At 37.1% G+C, this 13,947-nt stretch overlaps 1 protein-coding gene across 15 annotated transcripts in view; it reads right to left on the bottom strand.

Moving 5' to 3' along the window:
- Nucleotides 1-2,606: 2,606 nt before the first annotated feature.
- Nucleotides 2,607-13,947, bottom strand: part of GARIN2 (golgi associated RAB2 interactor family member 2) — a 31,990-nt gene continuing 20,649 nt past the window's right edge. For 10 of the 15 annotated variants that reach the window (XM_025444233.3, XM_025444234.3, XM_025444232.3 and 7 more), the window contains 2 exons: nt 6,398-6,426; nt 2,607-3,786 (listed from right to left, as the gene is read on the bottom strand). In XM_025444233.3, the coding sequence (XP_025300018.1) occupies nt 3,722-3,786; nt 6,398-6,426 (94 nt within the window). In that variant the 3' untranslated portion in view covers nt 2,607-3,721. Of the gene's footprint in view, nt 3,787-6,397; nt 6,427-8,703; nt 8,874-13,947 lie in introns of all 15 variants that reach the window. The other 5 variants (XR_007412382.1, XR_007412381.1, XR_007412380.1 and 2 more) reach the window with 5 other exon arrangements.

The following is a 13,947-nucleotide window of genomic DNA, read 5'->3' as shown; positions in this document are numbered from 1 at the left end:
TGTGAAGATTGAGAAAGCATGCAAAGCACACTGTAGAATGACTGGCAGCTTTTTGAAACGGAGTAAGTGGTGACTTTTAAAAATACAAATTATTCTTTGAATGGGGACCGGCTATAGTTCTTTTTCTATATTTAAAAGTATAGAAGTTTTTAAAAACTCGTTTGGAAACAGCATTCATTGATTCAGCAAATACTATTCTCTGGCCAGGTGCTCAACATTTAAAACACAAAGACAGAAAGAACATGGTCCCTGCTTTCAAGGACCTCACAGTGCTTAATGTTAGAAAAAACACAGTATTGGGCTAATGTCCAAGTGAAAAGTGAAACCAAAGAGAATAACAAATTTATACAACAACCCCAAAGAAAAGAAGCTCTACAGATAAAAATTGAATGTATGAATTGTGAACCTTAATAGCTCTATTTTGCTACCTTCCTTTAAAACTGATACCCACAATTATAATAATCAAAGTTTAAGAAGTTAAATTGGCATGAATTTAAATGCTCAGATATTGATTAGTAGTAACCTTTATTACTGCCACATGGAAGACGCTGCTTTGTTTTTCCCTTGTGTTGGTTGTTATTTCTTGAGCCATGCTTGTGTTTTAGTTTAGTAGTTTGTATTTATCTGACAAAAAAAAAAAAAAAGATGGAAAAGTCAGTTCAATTCAAAGATCTAAAATACAGAATATTTTAAAAGTTATTACTGTCAAGTAGAAAACATTAAAAAAAACTAAATATGAGTAAAATAAGTGAGCAAAGTAAGTAAAATTGAATTTTAATATAGCTTCTCTTCTTAATCTAACAATAAAGATCCTCTGGACAGATATGGTCTCATTTTTTTTTTAAATCTAGAGGTTGAAGTGATATTAAAGGGACCTCTTTAATTTAAAAAAATTTTTGTTTTTAAAAGCTATTTCTGGGGTTCCTGGGTGGCTCAGTCAGTTGGGCATCTGCCGGGTTCTGGTCATAGTCCTGTAGTCTATGGGTTCTGGGATCTGGCCCTGCATCAGGCTCTGCACTCAGCAGGGAGCCTGATTTTCCCTCTCCCTCTGCTCCTCCCCCTGCTCATGCTCTCTCTCTCTCTCAAATTAATAAATAAAATCTTAAAAAATAATAAATTTAAATAAATAAATAAATAAATAAATAAATAAATAAATAAATAAAAATAATTCTACCCATATAAGAATCTAATAAATCAAGATGCCAAGATTAAAATTATGGGCTTTTTTGTCTTTAAACTTATAGATGTGTCACTCAATTATTTTCAAGTCTTTGATCTCTCCTAAACTGTGTCCTAAAATAAGCCATATGTATATATTTACATACACATAATATATGCTCATTGTAAATAAAGGGCCCAGTGATTTTCACATTTCAGTCCTGATAATATGAAGTCTTTATTAGTAACAAAACTTTTTCACCATTAAAAAAAAAATCACCTACTTTTTCTTATATATTGGCAATTCACAGTTTAAATATTTAGGAGCCACTTTTTAATTTTTAATTTTTAAAGATTTTACTTATTTATTCATGAATTCATGAGAGACACAGAGAGAGAGAGGCAGAGACATAGGCAGAGGGAGAAGCAGGCTCCATGCAGGGAGCCTGATGTGGGACTTGATCCCAGGTCTCCAGGATTGTAGCCTGGGCTGAAGGTGGCGCTAAGGCACTGAACCACCAGGGCAGCCCTAGGAGCCACTTTTTAAACTTTAGAAGCCAAGATTTAAATATGGTGTGTATATTGTTATTTCTGCTCTTCTTTGCATTTGCAGATCTCTCTTAATAAGACCCTGATATTTGAAATTTCATTGTTATAGGATATATCCATCAAAGGATGAAATCATTGTAGAATTCTGAGTCAACTTTCAATGAATTTCTCTTTCTAAATTCTGGAGAGAAATGACAGGGCTTGGGACTCTCCCTAAGTGGATGGAGGTGCCAGCATGCATTACTCTGAGTGCAACACCTTCACAGTCTATCGCCACCATAGGACAATATTAAGAACATACTTATGGGGGGAAAAGAAATGACAAAAGGGCAGGCACAGACTAAGGAGTGTGTGGAGAGACCAGGGGATTATTGTGCATGGACTTTTGTTATCTTTTGGCCCACTGTTTTCCTCTAGTGCATTATGTCTGGCCCATGTTGTGCATCTGGGTGAGTTCTGTTAATAAAATTAGTGCCCAAGTGCTAAGCTGACTTTGTTGGCAGAGTAGCACAGAAGGGTGGGCACCTCAATTCCAACAAGGAGAGCCCTGCTGAGATATGCTATGTGGTTCCTGCCAAGGTTGGAAAAGAGTATGAGGAGAGAGCAAAGAGGGAGAGTAGGAATGAGAATGATGGAATCACTTGTAAAAGCAGCAGCAAGTAATTCACTTCCAGTGCTTCACCTGAGGCTCCCTCTAATCCCTGTGCTAACATTATATTTTGACCCTTGAAGGATTCTAGGGCAGAAACCACAACAAACCCTCAATATCCCATTCCACCTTTATTGTTACTACAATAGAAGTAATAAGATTCAATATCAAAAGATTCAATTTATTGACAACTTTTTGTGAAAGTGTCACATCTGTCCTTTATAGCTACTTATAATCATAAAAAAATTACCTTTAGGTTGTCTTATATGTTTTTTCCATTGGCCTCTTCTTTTTCTGTTTACTTTGCTTTCCTCACAGCCATTCCCCTGAGAAAAGGGGAGAACAGATGAGGCAGGAGATTGAGGGAAGTAGATTTGACAAGAGGGGAGGGAGCCAGAGGGCAAAAGAAAAATAGTGGGGAAAGTGGAAGAGATCATGGGCAGGGGGGGGAGGTGAGGAAGAAAGAAAAAAGCCAGAAGCAGGAGAGAAAAAAGGCACAGAAGGAGAGAGAACTTAATTTGGTCTAAAGTTTTTTAAAATGTCTTTATTCTTTCCAATGGAGCCCATTGTTAAATTTCACGAACAGGTTCCCTTTTGGGGTCCCCCCACCCTTTCTCTTTTTAGTCCGGGTTCCATAAACAGAGACTGAACCTGGCTGCTTAGGATTGCAAGGAATTTAATTTGCAATAGTTAAGAGGAAAGAGGAAAGGAAAGATGGGTTTAGATGGAGAGGACACTCCCAGCATTTCATAAACAATTTTCCCTCTCTTCTTTCTTGGTTCTCTATCCTTTGTCTAATTGTCTACCATCTTGGGAAAATACCATAGAACCATAGGTAAGCCTAAGTTTGGGTTCACTGTAAAGAGATCAGCAAAGCTAAGGAGAGTAAAACCTAAATAGGTAAGAAATTACAAGTTAAGAAAAGGGAGAGATGGACCCAGATCGAGAGAGACAGTGTCAGCCTGGGCTCTGCCTTTTAGCCTTGTCATAAAAACAGTACATGTGAAGTGCCACTTTACCCACAACCTTATTCAGAAAGGAGAAGAGTGTCCTTCTGCCAAACTGCTGAGACGTTTGAGACATAAATAAGAGACCATGGTCCCCAGCCAACATTGCCCCGCAGCTGGGTGAACATGAACCTGACCGGGTTAATAGTACCAGAATTTCATTTAATTGCAGTGGGGAACGGTTACTATTCTGGTTGCTGCCTAGAATAGAAATCAGATTCACAGACTCATTTTTTGTCTATATTCAGTCTAAATTTACTGGGACAAGGGAGTAAGAAGAGCAAGTAACCGTTGCTCTTCTTGGGGTAAGAAGTGTGAAGTGTGAATTAGAAAGTATGAAAGGGGAAAAGAAAGTGATTCATAGGAATGTGGTAAGGGGGACGGAAATGCTAATCAGAGGGAAAATGAAAAAAGGATGTAAGCCTAAATCAGGAAACATGGGAGATAGAGAAGTGAGAAGAATGAGAAAGTATGTGAAAGAAAACAAACGGGGAAAATAATTAATACTTTGTGAAAACTGCAAGCCAGATGTGTATATTGTACCACCCTTGTGATTTAACAAGCTGTGGAACTTTGCTGCATGTTCGCTATATCTTTGCTTAGTTCCTGATTTCCAGAGCCCCATTTCATGCTGCCTGCTGAATTTACAAAGACAGACGACCAAGACCACACACGTATGAGCTTATAACATCGTAGCAGCTGAAGGAGCCTGGAGACAACTAAACATGCCTGCTTCAATCCTTGACCCATATGCACATGCTTGATAGTTGAAGAAGCTTGAAGTCCAGAAACTTTAAGTGACACACCCGTGGAACAGAGGAAGTGCATTCAGAACTCAAACGTAGGACTTCTCATTCTAGGCAGTATTTCATAGCTGGTCTCATCATTGTTTCCTTCCAGATTTCCTCGAATTCATTTTCCCAGCTTCTTTCATGGACTCATTACCTCCTAGTTATGTTGTCTCCTTTGTCATCCTCAGTTTTCGTTTTTTGGAGCATTTTATCTCTTGTCCCCAAGGTAGTCAGTCAACATATTCACATTCTTGTTGCCATCTGTTTTACACAGTTCAAGACTTTAGCTAGGACCTTTCACCCTGGACTATTCTAATGACTTCCTACCTCTGGCCTCCTCCAGCTCTCTTAGAGATTGCAGTCAGAGTAATCATTCTAAAACATAATACTAATTTTACTAGGTCTATTTTTTGGTGGCTTCTCCTTACCTACCAGACCATACTATCTTAACTCCCTAGCATGGTCCAAGACTTCCATAACCTGGCTCCTGCTTTGCTGTCCAGCTCTATCTCTCACTGTTCCTAAATGGAATATGCCCAGTACTGTCCCATTCGTCGACTTTGCACACATTATACCCTATCTCCATGATATTCTTATTTCCCCTTTCCTGACTCAAAGACTGCCTCCTTCCTTCATAAATCTTTTATGATTTTTCTCTCTTGAACTAAAACTACGTTCACCACTTTTCTCTTAAGGCACCTATAAGATTCCATATATGTTATTTGTGCCCATGTCTTGAGGCCAGGCAGTGTCCTGTTATCTATTTTTTATCTCTCTGCAGTGCTTCAAATAGAATAGATAGGCATCAAATATTTGTTCATTTGAACAAAACTGAGTCTGTGCCAGAAGGCGGGTGAAAGAATCAGTCACATATAGAATGAAAAATATATCAACGTCCTACATTAATTTTAAATTCCCAAGGATTAAATAACTAGTGCTTCCGAATGTATATTATATGCTATTGTACTACTTATATGTTGATGTACTAATTATCTATTAATGTTAAGGCTGCTGCACGATTTATGCTTTCTTTTAGAAAGTAAGAGGAAAATATTTGCCTGTTGGACATCTCCTGAATTTCTATCAATCTACTGTGATTTCTTTTTGAAATCGAATTTGGAGTAGAAATTGATAGGTGAAAATTCTATATACTGCAAAGAAGATTTTGCATTTTTCTTGTAAACTACAATGGCATTTCCCTTCAGCATTCTCTGGTTTAGTACTGAAGACTGGAATATAGGTAAAACCACCTCTCAGTGAAGTGCATCTGGTACTTTTAGACACAAAAGCCTGGTGGGAAGGCCTACAGACAAAAGCCCTATTTATATACAGCTATCCTCTAATTGTTTGCTTTTTTTGGTAGGACTCTTGCAAATGTAACTAAGAATGCCTTGGTCTTGGGTTTTAAAGTAGAAGTATTTTTTTTTCTTTCCATTTAAGTCAATTGCAATGTACTTCTCTCTCTGTTCTTTCCATGATGTTCTTTTATATGCATGACTGGAGCTGCAATATATGCATCACACCCCAACTTAGACAGTAGCTAGAGGTGGTTCACTAGCAAGCAAGGTGATACATATCCACTGGTGTCTATATGACAACTTCTGTGTCAAAAACTTGTTAAAAAGTTAAAAGATCCTGGGGTTTCCTTGGGGGGGGGGGCTCAGTTGGTTAAGCATCTGTCTTCTACTCAGGTCTTGATCTCAGGGTCCTGAGCGGGGAGCCTGCTTCTTCCTCTGCCCCTCCCCCCTCCCTCTATCTCTCTCGTAAATAAATAAAATATTAAAAAAAGAAAAAGAAATTATGAGATCCTGAGTCATGGGAATATGTAAAGAAGCAAAGGCTGAAGATGCAAATAAGAGGAAAGGAGGGGCTACATGATTTTAGAGTTGCCAGGAAATTTAGTTGTAGATCACTGCCCTTCCAAATCAGCAAGGAGAAAAGGTCCTATTGTTTGGGTTCTGCTTGCAGAGCTGGCCTTGGAGTGGTTCAAATCCAGAGAGTTGGATTCAGTACTCTACCAGCACAGAGAAAAGTGCAGTGATGCCTACTACTTGAAAGATAATATGAGGATAGGCTTTGAACAAGAGTTCCTGCACTGTGGGGACTCTCAGAACGGAGCAAAGGGAATGCATCAAAACACCTAGCAAAGGATTCCTTTGCTCTTAACTACTCTGTTCCAGGCCCCAGACGTGACTACTGGATACCAAAGATCACAAAGAAATGTAGTGGGATTCATTCCATACCTGAAGTGACTGAATCAGTTCTCATGCTCCTGGAAAAACAAACAACACAGTTGAAAATTTTGCCAGTGTAACCACAAATATTTCGAAAAGAATGACCAGGTATGAGATAGCTGGCCATTCTCTAAATGCTTTGTAGGTAATAATGAAACATATTTAGCAAGCCTAGGGTATTATATAATAACACATATTAGAGCAAAATTACCTAAATTTCTGTCAGCATGTAAGCTATCCAACCTGTAAGAGCCATAAAAGTGAATCATAACATGTAGTCTATTTTTATTTTATCCATCGCCTGTCACTCAGGCTGTGGGCAGTGCTATCCTACTGCCTCTCCAGTGTATGAAAACTCATTTGGAGCTGAGACTGAGCTAATTGCTGTTGCTCAGGGGTTAATAGAGTCTCTTGTGTTGGAAATATAGGCTCTCATAGAGACATGGGAGAAATTCTGGGTGCTTGAAGGTGCCCATCTCTGCTGGCTTCTGCATCACACTCTTTATGGCCCTGAGGGGGCAAGAGTGCTAGGGAATCTTGCAGGCATACAACATGCCCAAGTATTTGCCCAATTAAGTACATTTCTTATAGTTTACTGGATAAAATTGGAGACAAACTGTCAGTTTTTTAGGTCATTTCACTTTTAGAAATGCCTTTGGATAAAGAAGTTTCCTGCATTACTGATTTTTAAAATTAATAACAATAATTAAAACACCTATTTTATTAACCTCATTAGCATGCTAAAACAAACTTCAGTCACTTAATTTTCATCAGATTTTTGTTTCTTGGCTACATTTTCATAATTTTGGGGGTAAGCATTGCAGTTTGAAAAAGAAAGCACTTGGAAAGAATAATTACCCTCAGACAATAAATTCCCAGATAAATGTACAAAGACATAATTATGATTCATTTTAAGGGGTCTGGCAAAAAGAATCCTGGTTGATGTCTACTTCAGGATCTTTCTGCAATAGAGGTTTAAATTAGCAATTTTCTAAGGCGTTTGCAAATAAATGCTAATGTAGCCCTCACTAAATAGATCTGGTGATTTACATGAAAGTTGAGCTTAAAGATAAAAGGTTTTGAAAGACTGAGAAATAGTAAGTAAATCTACTTTAAAAAAATAGGTGCAAATTAAAATGAAGCCTGATGTTATTCTCTTTAAAACAAAGGGAAGAGTTGGAGTAGCACTATTGTCAGGGCATGAGAAGGAATATAAATGCTTCATAAAGTAAATCCTTCACTTTTAAAGGACCTAAAGTGACATTATTGATGTCTCCATAGTCTTTCACTCATCTAGACTGAAATTGCTCGATTTACATTTATAAATCTGAGGGCAAAATATTCAACAAGGTCATCCTTTAATTTTTTTCATTGTCCCAAAGTACACAGTTATAAAATGCCACTGAAATCCATGGTCGTGGACAAGAAAAACAATTAGAACTTACTTATTACTTTCACAGGGTACTGACTTAATCCAGCAAACATCCCAGGAATAAACTGAATTCCATTCTGTTCTTAGATATTAACACCTTTCATTCATAATGAACATTCTCAAATTAGGCTCTAGCTAGTAATTATGTTCCAAATGTAAATATGCAATAAAGAAGAATCCATCCTTGATTAAGGTGAGTTTAAGAGGATTGCTTGGAGCCAAAATTTGTTTTTTTCTTTTTCTTTCTCCCCAGTAGAGCCAGTGGATGAATGATACAGGACACTGACAGACCGAAGGGTAGGGCCTTGAAGGTTTTGGGATTTGCTAACCTTCAAGATCCTTTTTATCTTTAAAATTCTGTGATATTTACCATATCCCATCTATAGGTATTGATTTTCTCATTGTTTCTAATAATGATCATAATAGTTAGACTAACAAAACTTTGTACCTATAGAGCAATTTACATCCCAAAAATATAAGTTAGCCTTACAATTTTTAATATTTGAAAAGCTATTACAAGTTAATCTAATGCTCAGAGGATATTTAGAGTACTGAAATGGTGGGTGCACATTACTATGCATAAGTCAAAACCCAAAGAACTGTGCAACATAGTGAACCTTAAACTAGCAACTAAAGTTAATGATAATGTATCAATCTTGTTTATTAATCACAACAAATGTACTACACTAATAATGCAAGGTGTTAATAATAGGGAAAACTGGATGTGGGGGGAGAGTGAGGAGGTGGCAGAGGGGTGGCTATATAGAGCTCTATGTATTATCTGCTCAATTTTCTACAAATTGTACTTTTTTAAAAAGTAAAGTCTATTACTTTATTTATTATTTATTTATTTATTTATTTAGGCACTTCTAAAAGACGGCACCTGGGTGGCTCAGTCGGTTAAGTGTCTGCCTTTGGCTCAGGGTCCTGGGATCACCCCCACATTGGGCTCCCTGCTCGGTGGAGAGTCTGCTTCTCCCTCTCCCTCTGCTGCTCCTCCCCGCTCATGTTCTCTCTTTCTTGCTCATTCTATCTCAAATAGATGGATGAAATCTTAAAAATAAATAAAAGCTGTAAAGGCTAATCTCATGCTTCAAAACATCTATTATATACAAAAGGACAAGGAAAGAAGAAGGTGAAATGACATTAACAGTTCACTTCATGAGATTTTTAATTGTGGTATTTCTGAAGCCTTAGATAAGGGCAGGTCATAAGATTGGAAACATGAATGAAACAAAACAGAAGGAAGACATCAGAGTGATCAGATCTAATTAGTTATTTAGAATAAATTGCTCAATTGAATGGATTCATTTTTTTTTTTTTTTTTTTTTTTTTTTTTTTGGATTCATTTTTTTATCTTGTTTTTTAGGAAACCTTAGGCTTTTTTGTGAAAGCCAACTCATGCGTAGTAGTGAAATACATTTATTTCCTACTGAGTGGCACCTGTTTCTATCCCTCTCCTTATATTCCTTCTCTGGTCTCTCATTACTTGGACTGATGGTTGATAGTTCTATCTCCCTTCCTTACTCTGTCACCTGTTTTTTTTTCTTTGTACTTCTTTCTCCTCTAACACATCAGACGTACTAATAACCCTCTGGGTCATTGTTTAGTTCCACAAAAGAATTCAATGGTTGTCACCATCAAGAAATAATAGATCAGTGTTCTGGGGGAAATTATTTCAGCTCCTTCTCCACTGTCTATCAGAAGCAAGAAAATTTCTTGAACACTGAACCAATTTTTTAATATTTTTTTCTTTTCTGAATCCAAATTTCTGGGTTCCTGGTCATATAGGAAAAATTCCTGAAGGAGGCTCCCTTGAGTTTGAGCCGGCTATAAAGAGGAATACTTATTTTGGCTCTGGGACCTCAGGAGAAGCCTTCATGAGAGAGCAATGCTTAATAAACTCTCCTTGGTGTCTAGGACTGGCTTATCAAAAGGCATTGGTTCTCAGACTTGAATATACATTAGAACCACTTGGAGGGGGGCAGCCTGCGTGGCCCCGCGGTTTAGCGCCGCCTTCAGCCAGGGGTGTGATCCTGGAGACTGGGGTCGAGTCCTGCCTCGGGCTCCCTGCATGGAACCTGCTTCTCCCTCTGCCTCTGTGTGTGTGTGTGTGTGTGTGTGTGTGTGTGTGTGTGTGTGTCTTATGAATAAATAAAATCTTAAAAAAAAAACCACTTGGAGGTCTATTATAAGCAGAATGCTGGAGTTCAGGATTCAGTAGGATGGGATGGGGCCCAAGAATTTACATTTCTAACAAGTTCCCAGGTGTTGCTGCTAACCAACCACACACTGGCAAAATCACTGGCATAGAAACCCTACATATTAAACAATGCTTTGTTTGGGCAGACAACCAAAAGTAGTGAAATCATTATCCAGATCTACCAACACCTGGAGCGTGTTGGTACTTGGATCTAGAGGCTCTAGAATTTCCAGAAATGTGGCAGTCCAGAAGCTAAAGCTAAGGCAAACATTGTTCTGATTTCAAGGTCTAGTTCTCCTAACGATCACCCATATTCCTTTGCTTTCTTTGATCCTCCCCTTAGCCAGGAAAAAAAGTTAAAAAGAAAGCCAGCTTTGGGTAATTATTTCTCAGTTGCTTAAGATATTTTTGAGTAAGGGTTTGGGGGGGGGGGGTTTCTATGAGATAGAATAGCCAACTTTCCTGTATCTACACAGTTGGTATTGAATGACTAGTGACAACAATAATAATTTTCTGGCCATCTAATATGTCTATTTCTCAGAACCCTACAACACACTCAGTTTGTTTACTGTTTCCATTTCATTCTACTCCTTTAAGGGATCCCCAGAACATAGTTATTATTTGACTTCATCATGCATTCCGTCATTTATTTTAGCAGTAGATTAAAATTACATACAAAACATAGATGGGCCTTGACCCCCGGCAGTAAAATGTTTGAGGTCTATCCAGGACAAATGGCCTGCTGCAATGTTTTTGAGAAGTCTCCAGGAAGAAAGATTCTACAACCTCCAGAAATTAGTTCTATTGTTTATTAATATCTAATCAATGATATTCCCTAGTTGTTTTTATTGATTGGTTGATTGTCTACTATATTGTTTTACTATATAATAAAATTTTCTTTGTATTTAGTTACAATAATTTTCACTTTAAATTCACTTTTTAAATTTAGCCCTTAGATCTGTACTTCCTTGTACACTGAAGATGGTAATTGTCACCTATTACAGTTTTCCTCTTCAGTTGGAATAACTTCAATTTCTTTACTGCATTAAATATATTTAATAAATTTTGTGCTTTCTTCCGCGAGTTCTTTGGGTTCAGTTTTTGGGTAGTATAGTAGAAAGATTACTTCAGAGGTATAGAATCATTTTTCTATAGTATTCATTTTAAAAAAATATTTTATTTATTTATTCATGAGAGACACAGAGAGAGAGAGAGGCAGAGACACAGGCAGAGTGAGAAGCAGGCTCTATGCAGGGAGCCTGACGTGGGACTCAATCCCGGGTCTCCAGGATCAGGCCCTGGGCTGAAGGCAGCGCTAAACCACTGAGTCACCTGGGCTGCCCTTTCTACAATATTCAATGTAAGTCAAAACTATGTTAGGTTTGTGTTCAATCTAATTGAGAAACTAAACCCCCCTCAATCTCTCCTTTTCTTTCATCCCTCCTCCTTCTCTATTTTAATACTTTTTTTTTTTTTTTTAGTAATACCAAGTGCCTGACATTGTGAGCTTTCCAATATCAGCTTATTAAATCCCTGCAACAACTCTACATGGTCAGTGTTATTTCCATTTTACAAATGGGGAAACCGAGGCCTAAAAAATTAATTTAACTTGCCCAAGAATGGAGGAAGCAGGATTTGAACCCAGGTTGTCAGACTGCAAAGCTCATTCTCTAGCTGCTATATCTTCTAATTAATGCATGCAACTGATGCCTTCTAGCATCAGTTTTGATTTTAAATTATGCATGTAATCATAATGATTATGAACAATAAAAGTTTAATGGAAACATCTATCAATAGCTACAACAAATATTATTTCCTTTAATCACCAGCTATGCCCAAACACTGGTTTCTTATCATCTTTTTGTAGAAATAAAATACCACTGTATATACATTTTTCAGAATTTTACTTTTCTAGCTTGCAGTTCCTTATTAGTCATATGGGTCTTTTTTTTTAATTTTTATTTATTTATGATAGTCACAGAGAGAGAGGCAGAGACATAGGCAGAGGGAGAAGCAGGCTCCATGCACCGGGAGCCCGATGTGGGATTCGATCCCGGGTCTCCAGGATCGCGCCCTGGGCCAAAGGCAGGCGCCAAACCGCTGCGCCACCCAGGGATCCCTCATATGGGTCTTTTTACTGAAATTCTCTATTCTTTTTTTCTAATGGGGATCTGCTGTTGCACTAAACATACTATTTTCTGGTTAGCTATTCTTCTACTAGTGGTCGTTTGGATTGCTTTCAGGTTTTAACTACAAAACATGTGTTCAATTAAGTTATCTCCCCTTTTGAATTACTTCTTTGACACATGTTTCTGTAAATTAAGTGGTATAATCATTTGTAGTGTGGATTGCCAAATCACTCTGTAGAAAGTTCCCACCATTTATAGTGAGCTCATCAGTGTTACAGTTAACATCTAATTGAAAGCCAACTAGTAATTGCTTAACTTGTATTTCTTTAATTATTAGTGAGAGTGATTCCTCGTTAAGTGTTTGTCTTCTGGCGTAAATTTTCTATTCATAACTTTAAACCATTTGCTAATTGGATCCTTTACAAATTCCCATCAGCTATCTAAATATATGGCAGGTAAAACCACTATAGATTATCTAGTTATTACTCTTTTCCCATTGTGCTGTTACGTATTTATTTACTTAAAATGATTTGGGGGACAGATATTTATAATTGTTACGCAATCAGTGGGCCTGGAACTGTTTCCCAAGAGCTCCACCCTTCCTTTAGATATCTGCCCTTCCCCAGAGAATCAATCCCTGACCATCATAAGATATCCTTCCTCCTCCGCAAATCACTGTCTATTCTTTTACTCTATTTTTGCTTTTATCTTCTTACATTCCAGCTGGCATAATGTATTTTTATTTGTGTATTATCTATGTCCTCCACTAGAATGAAACACCCTATAACGTACAGGGAAACAGCTGTCATCTCTGGTGCCTAGCACATAGTTAGTGCTCAGTAAATATTATTGAATGAATGAATCAACTTTTGCCATTGAAAATTTCTTCTGTTGCTTCAAAGGAGAAATGATCTTTCTTATGCAATTGAGGCAATTCAACTATTCCATTTTATTCCAGTTTATTTGTTTTTGACTTTTCCCATCTGAAATTTTTTTATAGTACAGCATATATGATCAACATATTCTAGAATTTTGCGTTTCTTCATGTTTCTTTTGAACCTCTCAGTTTGAATCTATTTTACTATCTTAATTTCTTTTTTTTTTTTTAAGATTTTATTTATTTATTCATGAGAGACACAGAGAGAGAGGCAGAGACACAGGCAGAGGGAGACACAGGCTCCAGGATCACGCCCTGGCCCGAAGGCAGGGGCTAAACCGCTAAGCCACCCAGGGATCCCCACTATCTTAATTTCTATATCCTAAAATTTTCATTGATGTTTCTGATGGTTATTTAATTATAATATGACTTGAGATTTTATACAAGTGAGTCCCTCTAGACATTTTCCAGTCACAATGATTTCCTTGAGATTCTTATCCCTATTTTTTTCCACATACTTTCTATAATTGTTTAATTTCTATGATATATATACCGTTGAGATAATTGGTACTATATTAAATTTATAAGTTAATTTAGGCCTTGTCATTTCTGTTGTCTTAAATATACCTGTCCAGATAGAGAGCTTAGCTTTCCTTAATCAGATTGTCTTGTTTTTCTGTCATTAGGGTTTTGTAATTCCATATACACAGATTTCTTATCACTCTCATTAAATATTTGATTTTTATTGCTGCTTTTGAATACATTCTTTTTTCAGAGTATTTTGGTTTGTTAATAAAAATCATGGAACAAATGATATTTTGTGAGTTTATTTTATAACCTGTGACTTCCGAAAATTGTTTACAAACTAATATGCTTGATGATTCTCAAATTTTCTAAATATTAATTTCCATTTGCAAA

This window comes from Canis lupus, chromosome 8 (genome assembly GCF_003254725.2).
Source record: "Canis lupus dingo isolate Sandy chromosome 8, ASM325472v2, whole genome shotgun sequence".
In the NCBI taxonomy this organism is placed as follows: Eukaryota; Metazoa; Chordata; class Mammalia; order Carnivora; family Canidae; genus Canis; species Canis lupus.
This window is presented reverse-complemented; position numbering and strand designations above follow the sequence as displayed.